This window comes from Etheostoma spectabile, chromosome 17, assembly GCF_008692095.1.
Source record: "Etheostoma spectabile isolate EspeVRDwgs_2016 chromosome 17, UIUC_Espe_1.0, whole genome shotgun sequence".
NCBI classification, from domain to species: domain Eukaryota; kingdom Metazoa; phylum Chordata; class Actinopteri; order Perciformes; family Percidae; genus Etheostoma; species Etheostoma spectabile.
In genome coordinates, this window is record NC_045749.1 from 7,362,338 (window position 1) to 7,375,660 (window position 13,323).

At 47.4% G+C, this 13,323-nt stretch overlaps 1 protein-coding gene across 3 annotated transcripts in view; it reads left to right on the plus strand.

Annotated features, from left to right (window-relative positions):
- The first annotated feature begins 12,410 nt into the window (after positions 1-12,410).
- The window catches only part of ifngr1l (interferon gamma receptor 1-like), an 11,006-nt gene continuing 10,093 nt past the window's right edge, over positions 12,411-13,323 (plus strand). For 2 of the 3 annotated variants that reach the window (XM_032540986.1, XM_032540987.1), the window contains exon 1: positions 12,411-12,677. In XM_032540986.1, the coding sequence (XP_032396877.1) occupies positions 12,617-12,677 (61 nt within the window). In that variant the 5' untranslated portion in view covers positions 12,411-12,616. The remainder of the gene's footprint in view (positions 12,678-13,323) is intronic. The other variant, XM_032540988.1, reaches the window with a different exon arrangement.

The window sequence follows — 13,323 nt, forward strand, 5'->3', positions numbered from 1 at the left end:
TAATATATTTTGTTCACTTGCTCTTTGTTGACTTTATGTTGTATTTTTATCTTCGTAACACATTTGCCATATGTCTGCTTCTTTTTCTCCAGTATAATGATTACAATAACTTCTGACTAACCTCAGGTGTTGTAACATTATCATAATAAATTAACTTTATATTAGATCATATTCTTCACATTTGTTGTGGAAAAAGTCCAAATCTACATAACAAATGCCTGGGTTGTGTAAACAAACCCTGCCTTCTTTCGTGCAGGTCAACTTTCATAGATATTCTTGTTATGATATTAGATTAAATGCTGCTGAGGTCACTCCTCTGTGTCTCTCATCCATTAAATATTGTCTTACCAAGATGTGAAAAGGGGATGTGGCCATAAACCAAAGCTGGTTTGGATAGTACTTTGTGTCTCACTCACACACACACAACACAACACCACACACACACACCCACACACACACACACACACACAAACACACACAGGTGCCTCACTATCTTTGTGGGGACCAGTCATTGACATAATGCATTCCCAGCCCCTTACCCTAACCTTAACCATACAACCTAAATGCCTAACCCTCACCCTCCACCCTCACCCTAACCATAACCTAACTCTAACCCTACATCCTAAAACCAAGTCTTACTGAACAGCCCTTTAACATTGTGGGGACAGCATTTTGTCCCACAAAGCAGTCAGGACCCCCTAGTATACTGCATCACGGTTTTTGGTCCCCACAAATGTACTTAAACCTAATACACATACACACACACACACACACACCACACACACACACCACACACACACATATTTAGGAAATTATAACTGTGAGATTGCTTTGAGATTCCTGGGAAAACATTGTTTTTGAAATGTTGGTCTCGGTTGATTTTCTGGTTTGGCAATAACATTAGGACAGGAAGAAAATTGGCCACATCTTGAAGCCAGGAAAATCTTGACCACTACGGTCTTCTTTTGGCCTCATGTGACATTTAAACCGAAGTGAATATAGTCTACAGTATATTTACAGTAACATCCAGTTTTCCCCATTTTATTTTGCCACAAGTTGGACAAATCCTCTTGTTTCACATGTCGACAGAATCCCATGTGTCTTTGTGTTTCAGGGTCTTCAAGGTAAAGTCTCTAATGTTACACTTAGTGAAATATTTACAGTAAACCCAAAATGACTGCATCATTGATGAATGGAAATATTTGTAGATGGCTTGTGTACCATTTAAACATGTTAGTCTGATAGTTAGAAACTTAGAGATCTTCAATTTAAACAAGTTTTGTGGGTTTGAACATTGTTTGTCTGCACAGCACAAACCACAGTGTCAGTGTCCAAAAAACGACATATTTATGAAGATGCAAAGCCTACAGGCCTTGTAATTATGATGGGAGCAAAGGAGGAGCACAATCAACCTTCTTTTGAACAGCATAGCCGTTCCTAGACCGAACCATATGTTATTATTACAACCATGTTGACAAAGGTCCCGTGGCCATAACAAAGTAGCCTTTTAACCAACATAATCTTTGCCACCAAACCCTTACCATACTGTCACTCACATTCCAAACACTGAAAAATGTTCTAGAGACATGGAAAAACAACGAGTTTTGTTGTTGGAAGACTTCTTTTAACGTCTTACAAGTTACTTAAAGCAATGGTTAAACTCCATAATTGGTTTGGGAAACACGCTTAGCCTATTTGCTTTCTTGCTGAGAGTTGGATGAGAAGAGATATGAATCAGTTCTTTTAGTCAAATAAGCTACCCAGGGGGGCAATGCTTAGCTTAGCACAAGACTGGAAGCAGGCGAAACAACGTTACGTATACTTTGTAACTCCAATTCTATTAGTTGGCTAGCACCTCTAAGGGCTACGCTATTGGTTTATCCCTTCGCGCATCGCAGTCCGTGAAGATTTTCTTCCCGCCTCTAGTCAGTCTCTCGGGCCTCAACTACGTCCGATTTAACTGCTGAAGCATCGAGGCGGACCCGTTGTTTACTCCACAAAAATCAGCTTTTTCTAAACGTAATGTTCTAGGAGCAGTGGGCCACGGACTATAGAGGGCTGGACTCTATAACTAATAGAATCTGGAGTTACCAAAGTAAACTAACGTTCTATTTCGTAAGGGCTTCGCCCTCTAATAGGGCTACTTGGGTGGGCGAAGCTGATGTGTCATGGCACCTTCGGCCACAAGGTCCACAAGCCGAACTATACACCCCATTGCCCCAGCACAATGTACAGAGGCTAGGTCAGTTATCATTCTCTGACAAAGCCTGCCTGCCAATGGCGTGGCGAAGAGTATGTGGCCGGCGCAATCCTGAGTGGGCAGTATACAATGTTAATGGGGGGTTAAGCGTGATTGATCCTGGCGCGCATGCACGGAGAGACTAGATACCTCCGGCATGCAAAAATGACTTTATGAACAATGTTAGAGATCAAAACTGTGTCCACAGAAATAACCCAAAGTACAGGAGAGGTGAGACAGCAGAGCAGGAGTCATTCAGCAACTAGGGCTGAGAGTAATTGCAAAATCACAGGCATCCGCTTTTTCTTTTTTTTTTTTTTGCACATTCAGCGCGGCAGTTACGCGTCCGACTGCTGACAAAACCGCATGAGACCATGGAATAATTCGACATATCTCGCAGATAAAAGCGGGATGAAGGGCACAGGGGAGCCCAGGAGGCTGCGCGCAAATGTCGGCTGAACTGCCAGCCTTATAAATAGAGCCGACAGACCGACGCCAGCCCTCGTAGAGTGACCCGCGATGTCTTGGGGGGGCTCTTTCCTTCGAGCTATAGACCTGGGTAATAGCCTCGCACAGCCATGAGACGACGTGTTTTGAGAGGGGCTGATCACTTGGGAGTGTTCTTCATAATGCAACAACCAGCTGCTGGTTTTTCCTGATATTTGCCGTGCGTAAAATGTTATTGTGGCAGAGCGCGCACGGACAACACACCGGGGGAAGCCTCCTCACGCACCGTTAGCGTATGTGTGGAAAGTAGAATCGGAAAACCCATCGAGGAAAACACATCACTTTGAACACGAAAAAGCAATAGGTTCAAGTCTCTCGGTGACGGACGGATTCATAGTGTGGCTTCCTCTAAGGACGACGAGTACTGTACAGTGGCACACAAACCCCACTCTGCGACGTCGTCAACGGACGTAAGGTCTGCTTAACAGCGACAGCACATTCTGAGCGGCAGCCTGTGTCAAGGGCTCAAATAGGGGGTGCTTCCCAAGCCCGCAGCAACCAGAGTAGTCCCATTGGGGGGCCAGGGGTGCGAACAGCCGGTTTTTTGAGCCCTACACTCAAGTGAAACCGCTTTCAACGGGCATGGCAAAAACGATCCATCTCACCGAAAACTTCGTGACAGGAGAGGATAGGCCTGCCTTGCCGCTGTGCTTGACTGTAGATGGAGCACTACCACGAGTTGAGACAGCAGTGGAACGAGTAGGGCTCGTCTACTCTGCACCAGCGCGGGAAGGCAGACCAGCGCCCTAGACGTAAGACTGACATGTACGGTGGACGCGGAGGGAATAGTAGACTTATGGCACCCTGGCGGGGAGCAAGCCCTAAATATCGGTAAGATCACAAAAGCTCCCAGCTAACGCCCTCGACCAAGCCCCACAGCTCGCTGTGAATTATACAAATGGTGCATGAGCGACAGATCGACCGTCAGCTTCACTAACGTGCGATCTCTACCCAGCACGGAATCTGCACGAGGGGGAGCCACCCAAGCAGCTGAAGAGGGTTGACCTGGGAACGGACTCGCGTCGTGCACTCACGGTGCCAAGCCAGAAACAAATTCAAACAGGATCCTACCTCCTGGAACGCGCTACGCAGGGAGGACAGAGGTGAGGACCGGGGAAAAAAGCAGATAGGAGGGTATTTGGGCACAGGTTTGTGGTGAGAAGGCGTCTAGCGAAGGGGAGGGTTGTCGCATTCCCAGCGCAAATCAGGATCCAGGTAGACACAGGCGTGCACACGGCTTGTTTCTCAGTCGTGAATGGCTAACACGACTCCACCAAAATGCTTTATCACTCCTCGACGAATACACCCTGACTTCCCAGAAGTTTTGAACAAGTGGGTTCACATCTCCACTGTGTGGGATGGCCACCCCCCCCTCGACATCAAGTCGCTGCCCGTTCAAAATCCCGGGGATATATAACTGCTTTGAGAGACAGCAGTGGGACTGTGCGCCCACAAAGGAGAGTCTGGCTATTCTAACGCCGGGATGAGGTATGCCGCCCTGGCGCTTTTATGAATGCCGCCAGCCGTGATGTTGTCCTCCTTACACAATGCTAACCGCTCACGGCACCACTGGTTGTAAAGTGTTTCAACCCTTCAGCACCGTGGACAGTCAGCGTGAGATGTGGGAGAGGGGGTAGGAGGCCACACCCCTCCACACCCTGTGACTCGCAACATTCACTCCCCCAGCAATTGAGGACGCGTCTGTGTCACACCGTCAAATTGTGTACGTCACTCTGCCCAGGGGAAACCACGACGTTGGAGCCGGTCTTGGATCCCAGTAGTGCCAGTTCGGTTGGACGGATGAGATGGACAGCCATGTCGCCATTTGTGGCGAATGGATCGCTCCCTGGAGGTCGAAACCACCTCTGACTTTCCTACATGTGGTGGGAACCCAGGGGGACACCGTGTGTGCCGCGGAATCATGACCCAGAGCCGGCATAACTGTACAGCGCTGACACTGTCGCGATAGCGCCTGAAGGGAACAACAGAGAAGTCAGGGTCTTCCTGCCCTTGCTGACAGTCTGCTCTCATGCGACGAGCTTCATGGTCTACGCCAGATAAAAACTAGCGATTGTGCGGGACGAGGGCGTCTTCTTCCAATTTATGGCAAAACCCAGCGTTTTGTAGGTGCTGGCAGACCTCATAGGTGTGCAGCGACGCCCCTCCGCGAGGATTAGAATGGCAGATCGTGCCAAGTAAAAGAGGACTCTGATGCCCCCTCTACCCGTAGAGCTGGTAGCGCCGTTTCCAGGTTCATTTGGAAACAGGTTCGGGGGCTAGTGGTATCCGAACGAGCCGTGTTGAACTGGAAACACGGGCCCCTATGGAAGGAGAAGCGCAGGATTCCCTGTGCCTGGAATGATTTGGATTGAAAGTAAGCGTCTTCAGATCCATGTATGTAAACATTCGTTGGGGGCGCACCACTTCCACACGGCTGATGGTGAGTCATGTAAAGAGGAAGGGAAGGGGCGCACCCAGCACATAACGGTTGAATTTTCGACAGGTCGAGGATGGGACGCAGTCCTCCTGACTTCTTCGGGTGAGAAAATACGAGAGTAAAAAACCCTCGTTTTCCTCCCCTGGAGGGACGCGGGAAATGCTCCGCTCGCCAGCAACCCTTCTAGCTCGACGTCATTGCGTCTGACTCTGCGGGGATGAAACCGTCGTCTCCAACACCCGCGAAAGGGGGCGGGGGGGAGGCGAACTGGAGTGTGTAACCCCGTGTTATCAGCTTTGGACATCCACGAGTCCTGTGTGTCAAGCCAATCCATGCAGCGCTGCACTCTGACAGTGGGGAGCACATGTCTGAGTGTTGTTCACCGACTGGCAAGCAGGGAGCGCAACGAGCCCATCCCGCCGCTGGGCGAGACGAGTGATCGCGCCGCCAGCCCATGGTAGGGTTTTTCGAAAGGGCAGTGGCCGGTCGCCGCGGTGTGGGGCGGGATGCGGTCACTGGGTTAACCCGACCCCCGCCCCGCGGCATCGCCGTGGGGAGGTGGGTGGACAAGCGTCGTCGTCCCCGTGGGAGGACGCTCATTTCGCTGCCTGCGCAGGCGGGGACGCAGTGGCGCCCCGCTTCGCGGCGAGCCTGGTGTGTGCTGTGTCGGGGAAACAACTGTCATAACAGTGCCTGTTAGAGCAAACAGGGAACGTGTTCGGCTGAGTGCAGGTTGCACGCCGTGTGGCATCGTCTGTCGCTGCGGGGGGGGACCGGGTGGGGGCCCCACGCCGAAGCTTGGGAAGACGCAGCGCAGCCATGGTGCGGGGCGCTTCCGCTTGTGAGGTTGTCATGGCGAAGGTGGTGATGGTGAGGAGGAGCCTTCCACGAGCCGAGCCCGAAGCCGCTCGGGTCTCCGCCGCTGATGGAGATGAGAAGTGGCAGTCTGAGGCGCGGCCCAAATAGTCCATCGGGGGCTATGGGCCGTACGAAGCGCGGTCTATGTCGCTGGCAGCTGAGACCTGTGGCGCAGCCTGTTTCGCTGGGCCACGTTCTGCACAAGCCATCACCTGGACAGCGCCACACGTGGACGCCGTGGTCAGGGTAAGGATGGCGGTCATAGCCTACCAATCTCCGTGGCAAGCTCCGAGGGGGGAGCGCCGGAGTAGTGGCCATCGCGGAGGCGGCGGAGGCCGTAAGGCGAGTTGTTTTGTGGCCGCCAGCCCTGGGCGGCACATTGGTGGGCCCGGTCAGTGAGATGAGCGACACTGATCCTGGGGAGAGGGAGGTGGGCTTCAGGTGGCCGAAGAAAGTTAGCTTTCGGAAGCAAAATGGAAGCCAGGCTCCCCCGGGGAGGGACTGAAGGAAAAACCTGCGTCCGTATCGCCCTGAACCCGAGTAACGGGGCATAGCGAGAGACGGGAGCTCAGTTTCCCGGTGGGTGAAGCTCTCCACAAATGGCCGAAGCTCCGCGAAGCGCGGGACAGAGTGGGGCCGTGAAGAGGGCGGCTCCGGGCATAAACATCACCAGCTCAAAAGGACCGCGAGGCGGGGGTGGCAGCTCCGCGGAGCGCTATTGCTAAGCTCGCGACCTCCTATGATCTCGGCAGGTCGGCGAAGAGAGCCTTAGCGGGGTGGGCTGGAGCGGGTGGGGCAAGGGGAAGGCCGCTCGGGCGGTGCCCAGGCCGTTCGGGAGACGGGAGAGAGCTCCAGAGGAAGCATACAATGCCGTCCTATCGGAGGCCCAAATCCCCAAAGGGGAGGAGGGGGACCCTCCAGGGGGAGGAGGGGAAACCGGTGATGGAGGCGCTGTCAGAGAGAGCGGAGTCAGCGGACTCATGCTCGTCGTAAAACGCCGTCTCGCCAGCGGTCCAAGGTGCCGCCGGATTTCCTGTCTGTCTGCCCAGCTGCCGTCTCCGTCCCCGCCAGCCTGGCAAACCAGAAAAGCGTCCGCCCGGACGAGTTAGCTTCTAGCACGACAGGCGGCGCAAAATGGCAGGAGACGTGGGGGTGAGAGCCTGGCCGGCGTGACGGACCCAGGAGGGACTTCGCAAAAGGGGGGAGAGTCCCGGCGAAGGATGTAGCCGGTCGGCAGCGAGGGGCAGACACCGGGCACCGGCGGAGTCTTGAGCTTGACTTCATACTGCGAAGTTGAAGAAAAAGGGGAGTCGAACAACGGGTCCGCTCTGTATATATGCAGTAAATGCGACGTAGTTGAGGGCAGAGCTGGACGCTAGGGCGGGAAAGAAAATCTTCACGACTGCGCATGCGCGAAGGGATAAACCCAATAGCGAGCCCTTAGAGGGAAGCCATACGAAATAGAACTGGCCGGCTTTGTTGAAGGTAAAACAAAATTGCCATGCCCAGCACCTCTGAAGCTCATTAAAACACGTGATATTTAATCCGTACAAAAACCACCAAAGTGTAAAAAATGTAAAGAGAATTCAGGAAATTACTGCTACCAGACAAGAACAGTCCGGCACATGACCAAGACCAATCATACTTTCTCCCGGTTCCAGTCTTTATGCTAAGCTAATAGGCTGCTGCCTGTGGTATTGACCTTCTCATCATCTTGGCAAGAAAGCAAATAAGCAAAGTTCCCCAAATGTCGTTATTCCTAAAAAAAAACATCTCTGATTTCACAAAATCAATACTTAACCATGCCTCCATTCAGTCAAGCTTTCCTGGGCTAATGCACTTATCCTATAAATGTATTTATAAAACAGGTTTTACAAGTTGTTACTCTGCTTCATTAAAAAAATCTATTTAAAGATGGTAAATGACGGTTCGTCTATTGTTGTGCCAATAAGGTTGAGAGCAAGACAGACAGGCAGATGAGGAAGATGCTGACCAGCTTTGAGACACCCGAATGGCAACATGCAGTACAACAGCCCAGTCTTACTGGCACTGTCGACTTGCTAGCCACCATAGTAGAACATGTATTAAGATGGAAATCAGTCACGTACTGTTTGCTTTTCCCTCAAGCCAAAATTATAAATTCTTTTCCATTATGTCACAAGTACATTCTGTCCTGGCTGTAAAATGTTCCACCCGCTAATAAATAAATGAAATGAGATATGAAATGAATGAGATCAAAAGATGAGTGTTATACACATCTCTGGCAGCTATGAATCCCTGACTGGACCTAACACGATCAAACCTCAACATTAGGCTAAGGAATTATTTTGAAACTTCTATCTCATTTATTCTCAAAAGAAAATCTTCAGAAGTTCACAGCAGGAGGACAAGTGACATCTACAGTCAATCTGCCAAATAAGAGTTGCAGGTGTGTACGTGACACATTTGACAGTTTTCCATCAAAACAGATTAGCGAGAATGTTTGTACTACATAACACAGACACAGGAAGCACAAGCCTGTAATGTAATATGAGAATATGCAGCAAGGCTTGGTTTTCTGTTTTTTTACGGACAAACCAAAGATACATTTTTAACAGTTGTTAAATACCGTAAATGTACATCAATGCTAGTACACAGATAGCAAGTTTCCCAGATGTCTGGCGGGTAACTCACCTCAAGTTGCTTCTGAAGAGCTGATATGTAAATGCGTCAGTTTGAGGCTGGGAGGGAAAGAAAAATCACACATCCAGCTGACGTCAGGATGGGGAAGTGTCCCACAGAAGGAAGCTGTAACTCACAGCATGTGCAAACGGACTCAACAGCCTCCAGTGCTGCAGACAAGCAGAGGTTGTTTGTCTTATTAGAACAGAACTGAACCAAAGAGAATCCCACAAATACATAGATTACTATTGTTTGATAGGCCAAGTCTTGTATACAGTAGCTTTCATGTGTAAAATTGTTCTAGGCTGTTAAGCTAAAGGCATGTCAAGGGTTTATTTCATTTTTGTTATTTATTGTCAGAGGTGGTTTAATTATATACCATACAGCTATGTTCTTACAGTCAAAGTTATATTGGCATTTCTTTAATTGTATTTTAGATCAAATGTTTAACTGCGTAGAATCATTTTAAAATGTATCTATCAGTAAAATTAACACATAACCATCAATTTACTGTCAAGAATAACATCTTCTGACAGCAAACAAGGAGGTATTATGGAGAAAAAAAATGTGTGCTGTAAACTAAAAATGCTTTAAATAAATTTAATGATGATTGTTTATTTTTATCAGTTTACAAAAGCAAAGTGAGCGAAACAAAGAAAAATCTAAATCACATAATATTTGGAGTTACTACCCTTTGCCCTCAACCAGCATCAATTCTTATAGATACACTTACAAAAAGTCAGGCACGTTGAGTGATTGACCCAGGAAACTTGGCTGACCGCGTGTGAAAACGCATCAAGCTTATTTCCTTCAAAATCAGAAGATGTCCAGCAGTGACCAGCTCAGAACTGGCAGAGACCAGGGGACCCAGGTACACCCATCTACTGTTGAGAAGTCTGACAGAAGTGGTCTTCATGGAAGAGTGCAGCCAAAAGCCAGACCTCTAACATGGTAACAAGGCCAAGCGACTCAACTTTGCGCGACAACATAGGAACTGGGTGCAGAAAAATGGCAGCAGGCGCTCTGGACGGATGAATCAAAAATATAATATTTGGCTGTAGAAGAAGGTAGTTTGTTCGCCAAAGGGCTGGAGAGCGGTACAATAATAAGTGTCTGCAGGCAACATGAAGCATGGTGGAGGTTCTTGCAAGTTTGGGGCTGCATTTCTGCAAAAGGAGTTGGAGATTTGGGTCAGGATTAAGGTGTCCTCTATGTGAAAAATAGGCAAGGACATATCTATCACGCAATACCATCAGGATTGGCCCCAAACGTACAGCCAAGGTCATGAAGAACTGTCTTCAGTGTAAAGCAGAACAAGAAGGTCGGAAGTGATGGCCGGACCCACAGAGCCCTGGTTCAACTCATGGAGTGTGTCTGGGAATACACGAATGTTCTGTGAGACAGAAGGATTAAGGAAGCCTACACACACGAAGATCTGTGGTTAGTTACCAGCCGAGTTCCTTCAAAACTGTGTGCAAGTGTACCTAGAAGAATTGATGCTGTCTTGAAGGCAAAGGGTGGTCCACAAAAATTGATTTGATTTAGGTTCCACTTCTGTTCATTCCCTGCCTTTGTTAATTGTTAAAATAAATGTTACACTCCATTTTTTTAAAACATTTTCCGTTTAGCATTTTTCATACCGCCAAAACTTTTGCACATTATAAACATACAAAACCCTTAGAAAACCTGTAACATCCGATAAAATGAAGGGGACACCAGCAAATCTTTGCTGCATTCTCTTCAGGTTCTGTCAGAAATATTAACACTAGGTCTTAATAAAAGCACAGACTTTTAGATTTATTAGAGTACCACAGTTGATGTTAAAACCGAATGTGGTATGCTGTTTTTTTTTGCTCGTTTTTTCTACGAGTTATTCCAAGTAGCCTAATATCAAATTAAGTTTACTTGTTCTATCACAGATACATTTGAGCTAACAAAGGGTGTACAATCCTTTAGATGTGGGCTAGCTAGGCTATTTGGGGAATGATTTGTAACCCTAAACTGAAGCATAAAAGAACAAACATGACATGGCTTGTGTCCATTGTGTCTCTTTATTGTGCAGTTTAATCATCTATATGCCATTTAGTCACATCTGAAACAATTGCAAAATGGCATGTAGCTGAAGTATTTGAAAGCTTAAATTTACGAGGTTTGGGAAAGGCAGCACTTTGTTTCGGAAATGCGTTTCGCCAGAGACTCCCACGTCGCTGCAGATATTTTGAGACGGGTATGGCTGCAGCCTGGGCGTCCCATGTCATCCGTCCCGTCTCATACGGTCTCGTCTCATGCGGAGGTGTGTCCAACGGTAAATCCAGAGGGTCAAAATTACGTTATCGCGAATAATTTTCCAGACGGAGTCACGGGTAAATTCGTGACCACATTTGTTGCAATCAATTGAAAAACGATAAAAAAAACTGTTAAAGTAACAATTTTGCCATAGCCTACATGTAGTTTGCTCATTTCTGAATGTTATGCTTGTTTTGTTCCATGTTAACGGAGCTACATCTGATGAAACCTGCATCAGCGACGCAGCCGTCAGGGAGAACAATCCACGATCTGCACACATCAACAAAACTACAAAAAATAAAAGTTACACGCTTTCCAAGACTTTTTAATTGTAAGGCTATTCATATTGTTTTCACACTTCACTGGGACATTGCTGCAAATACAACTGCTTATCAGCATGGCGAGAGTGACTGTCGGCCTCGGCTGTCGGCTCTCTGGACCCGGGGCAGAATGCTGTCAGGTCTCGGGACCGGGGCAGAATGCTGTCGGGTCTCTGGGACCCGGGGCAGAATGCTGTCAGGTCTCTGGGAACCGGGGCAGAATGCTGTCGGGTCTCTGGGACCGGGGAGAATGCTGTCGGGTCTCTGGGACCGGGACCGAATGCGGTTGTAGTTTCTCTCACCGTCGCACTTGGTTTCTGAACGCAGAAGACATCTTTCTAGAAACATTCAGGGACCTGTCTACCATGGTACCACGGGGTATTCTTACCGCGACATACCAACGGAGAATATATGGATCTGCGTGCCTGTACATCGAGTCCCGACTCTGTATGCTGCTGACACGAGGTAGTCGCCCGATGCTATTTGTTTTGACAGCCCTTTTCTCTCTTCCACATCGTACCGCCCAGCGGTTCTATTTGTATTTTGTGTTGGATTGTATGAAAGGTGGATTCATTCTTTTTTTTTACATTACCCACAAACCATAATGCTTGAACTTCTCTTGCGCTCCGAGGTTAGATAATCCTTTAGGCTGCAATGGCTCAAAGTTGCAGCAGATAGAATTTTTTAGTTTCATCCCTGCATTTTTTTTTAGAGCGACCATAATTTTAAATTAAACACACCAAATATTTTATTCATAGCTGATAGTGACCGTGATCTTTAACTTTGAAAAGAGAGCTAATGTATTTGATCTTTCGATGGAGCTTATATTGTGAAAGGTATAAGAAACTGGGGATGGCGAAGGTTTGCTTTTTTAGTTTGCTATAATCTCAATTTTTATAGACGTAACTTTATTTTACGGGTTTTTGTCATCACGTATATGACGTCTGCATTTATCTTGATAGACCTGAGTTTAGTTAAAAAAAAACATTTTTCATTTGTATGAATATACGTTAATGGCATCCAGATAAAGAATTAAAAAAAAAAAATATTCGCGGATTTTGCATTTTTGACCCTCTGGATTTACCGTTGGACACGCCTCCGCATGAGACGAGACCGTATGAGACGGCACGGATGACATGGGACGCTCCAGGCTGCAGCAATATACTCTTGGATATTTTGGGAGGTACCCATAGCCCAACGTGTTGTTTTTTACCAGCTTCCAAATGAAACGGTAGATTAGCGTAGTACCATTTGGAACAAACTTTGAATGAAAGAAAACAACAGCGAGTATTGGGTTGTCAGTTCATTATGGATTTGACTACATTTCATCCCGTTTTCCTTTTTCTGTTTCAAGCGGTGGTAGCCAACGGTAAGTTTACGTTACTAGCTTAGCTACACTAGCAAACTTAAAATTGTGTTTAAATCGTAATGTTGTCTTAGTGCAACACCTCTGTGCGGCCAAAATAGTGATAATTTGTCTACTCATGAAAACTCAATGTGAATGTCGGGTTGTGTGGGGCATGTTATGGCTGTTGTATGGATGTAAGTAGGCCCATGAACAGGCGAGATGAGGACGGACCTCTGCCTCACAGGGAAACAATAGGCCACATTCCTGCAAGCTAGCAGCGCTTTGCCTAATGTCTGGTAGTGGGGCTTTTCCCTATATCTTATCAATACAAGGGATCATTCTTCTCTGTTTTTTAAGTCATTTTAAGGTTAAAATAATGGTTACCTATAATTGGTTACCTTTTTATAGCCAGTAAGACTGGTATTGTGAAGCTTGCTCCCGGCTAACGCAGCTACCGTAACGTCACAGTGTGTCTTACCATATAAAAGATTCAGCTTGATAGACAAGGAGCTGAGAGTTATCACATCTTAGCTGGAATAGGTCTTAAACCACTGTCTACTTTGTGAACATTTGACCACAGAAAACTCTTTAACATGCAACATAATCATACATTAACTGCCAAGCATCATAAACATTATAGCCTTTATAAACTCATATATATATATAT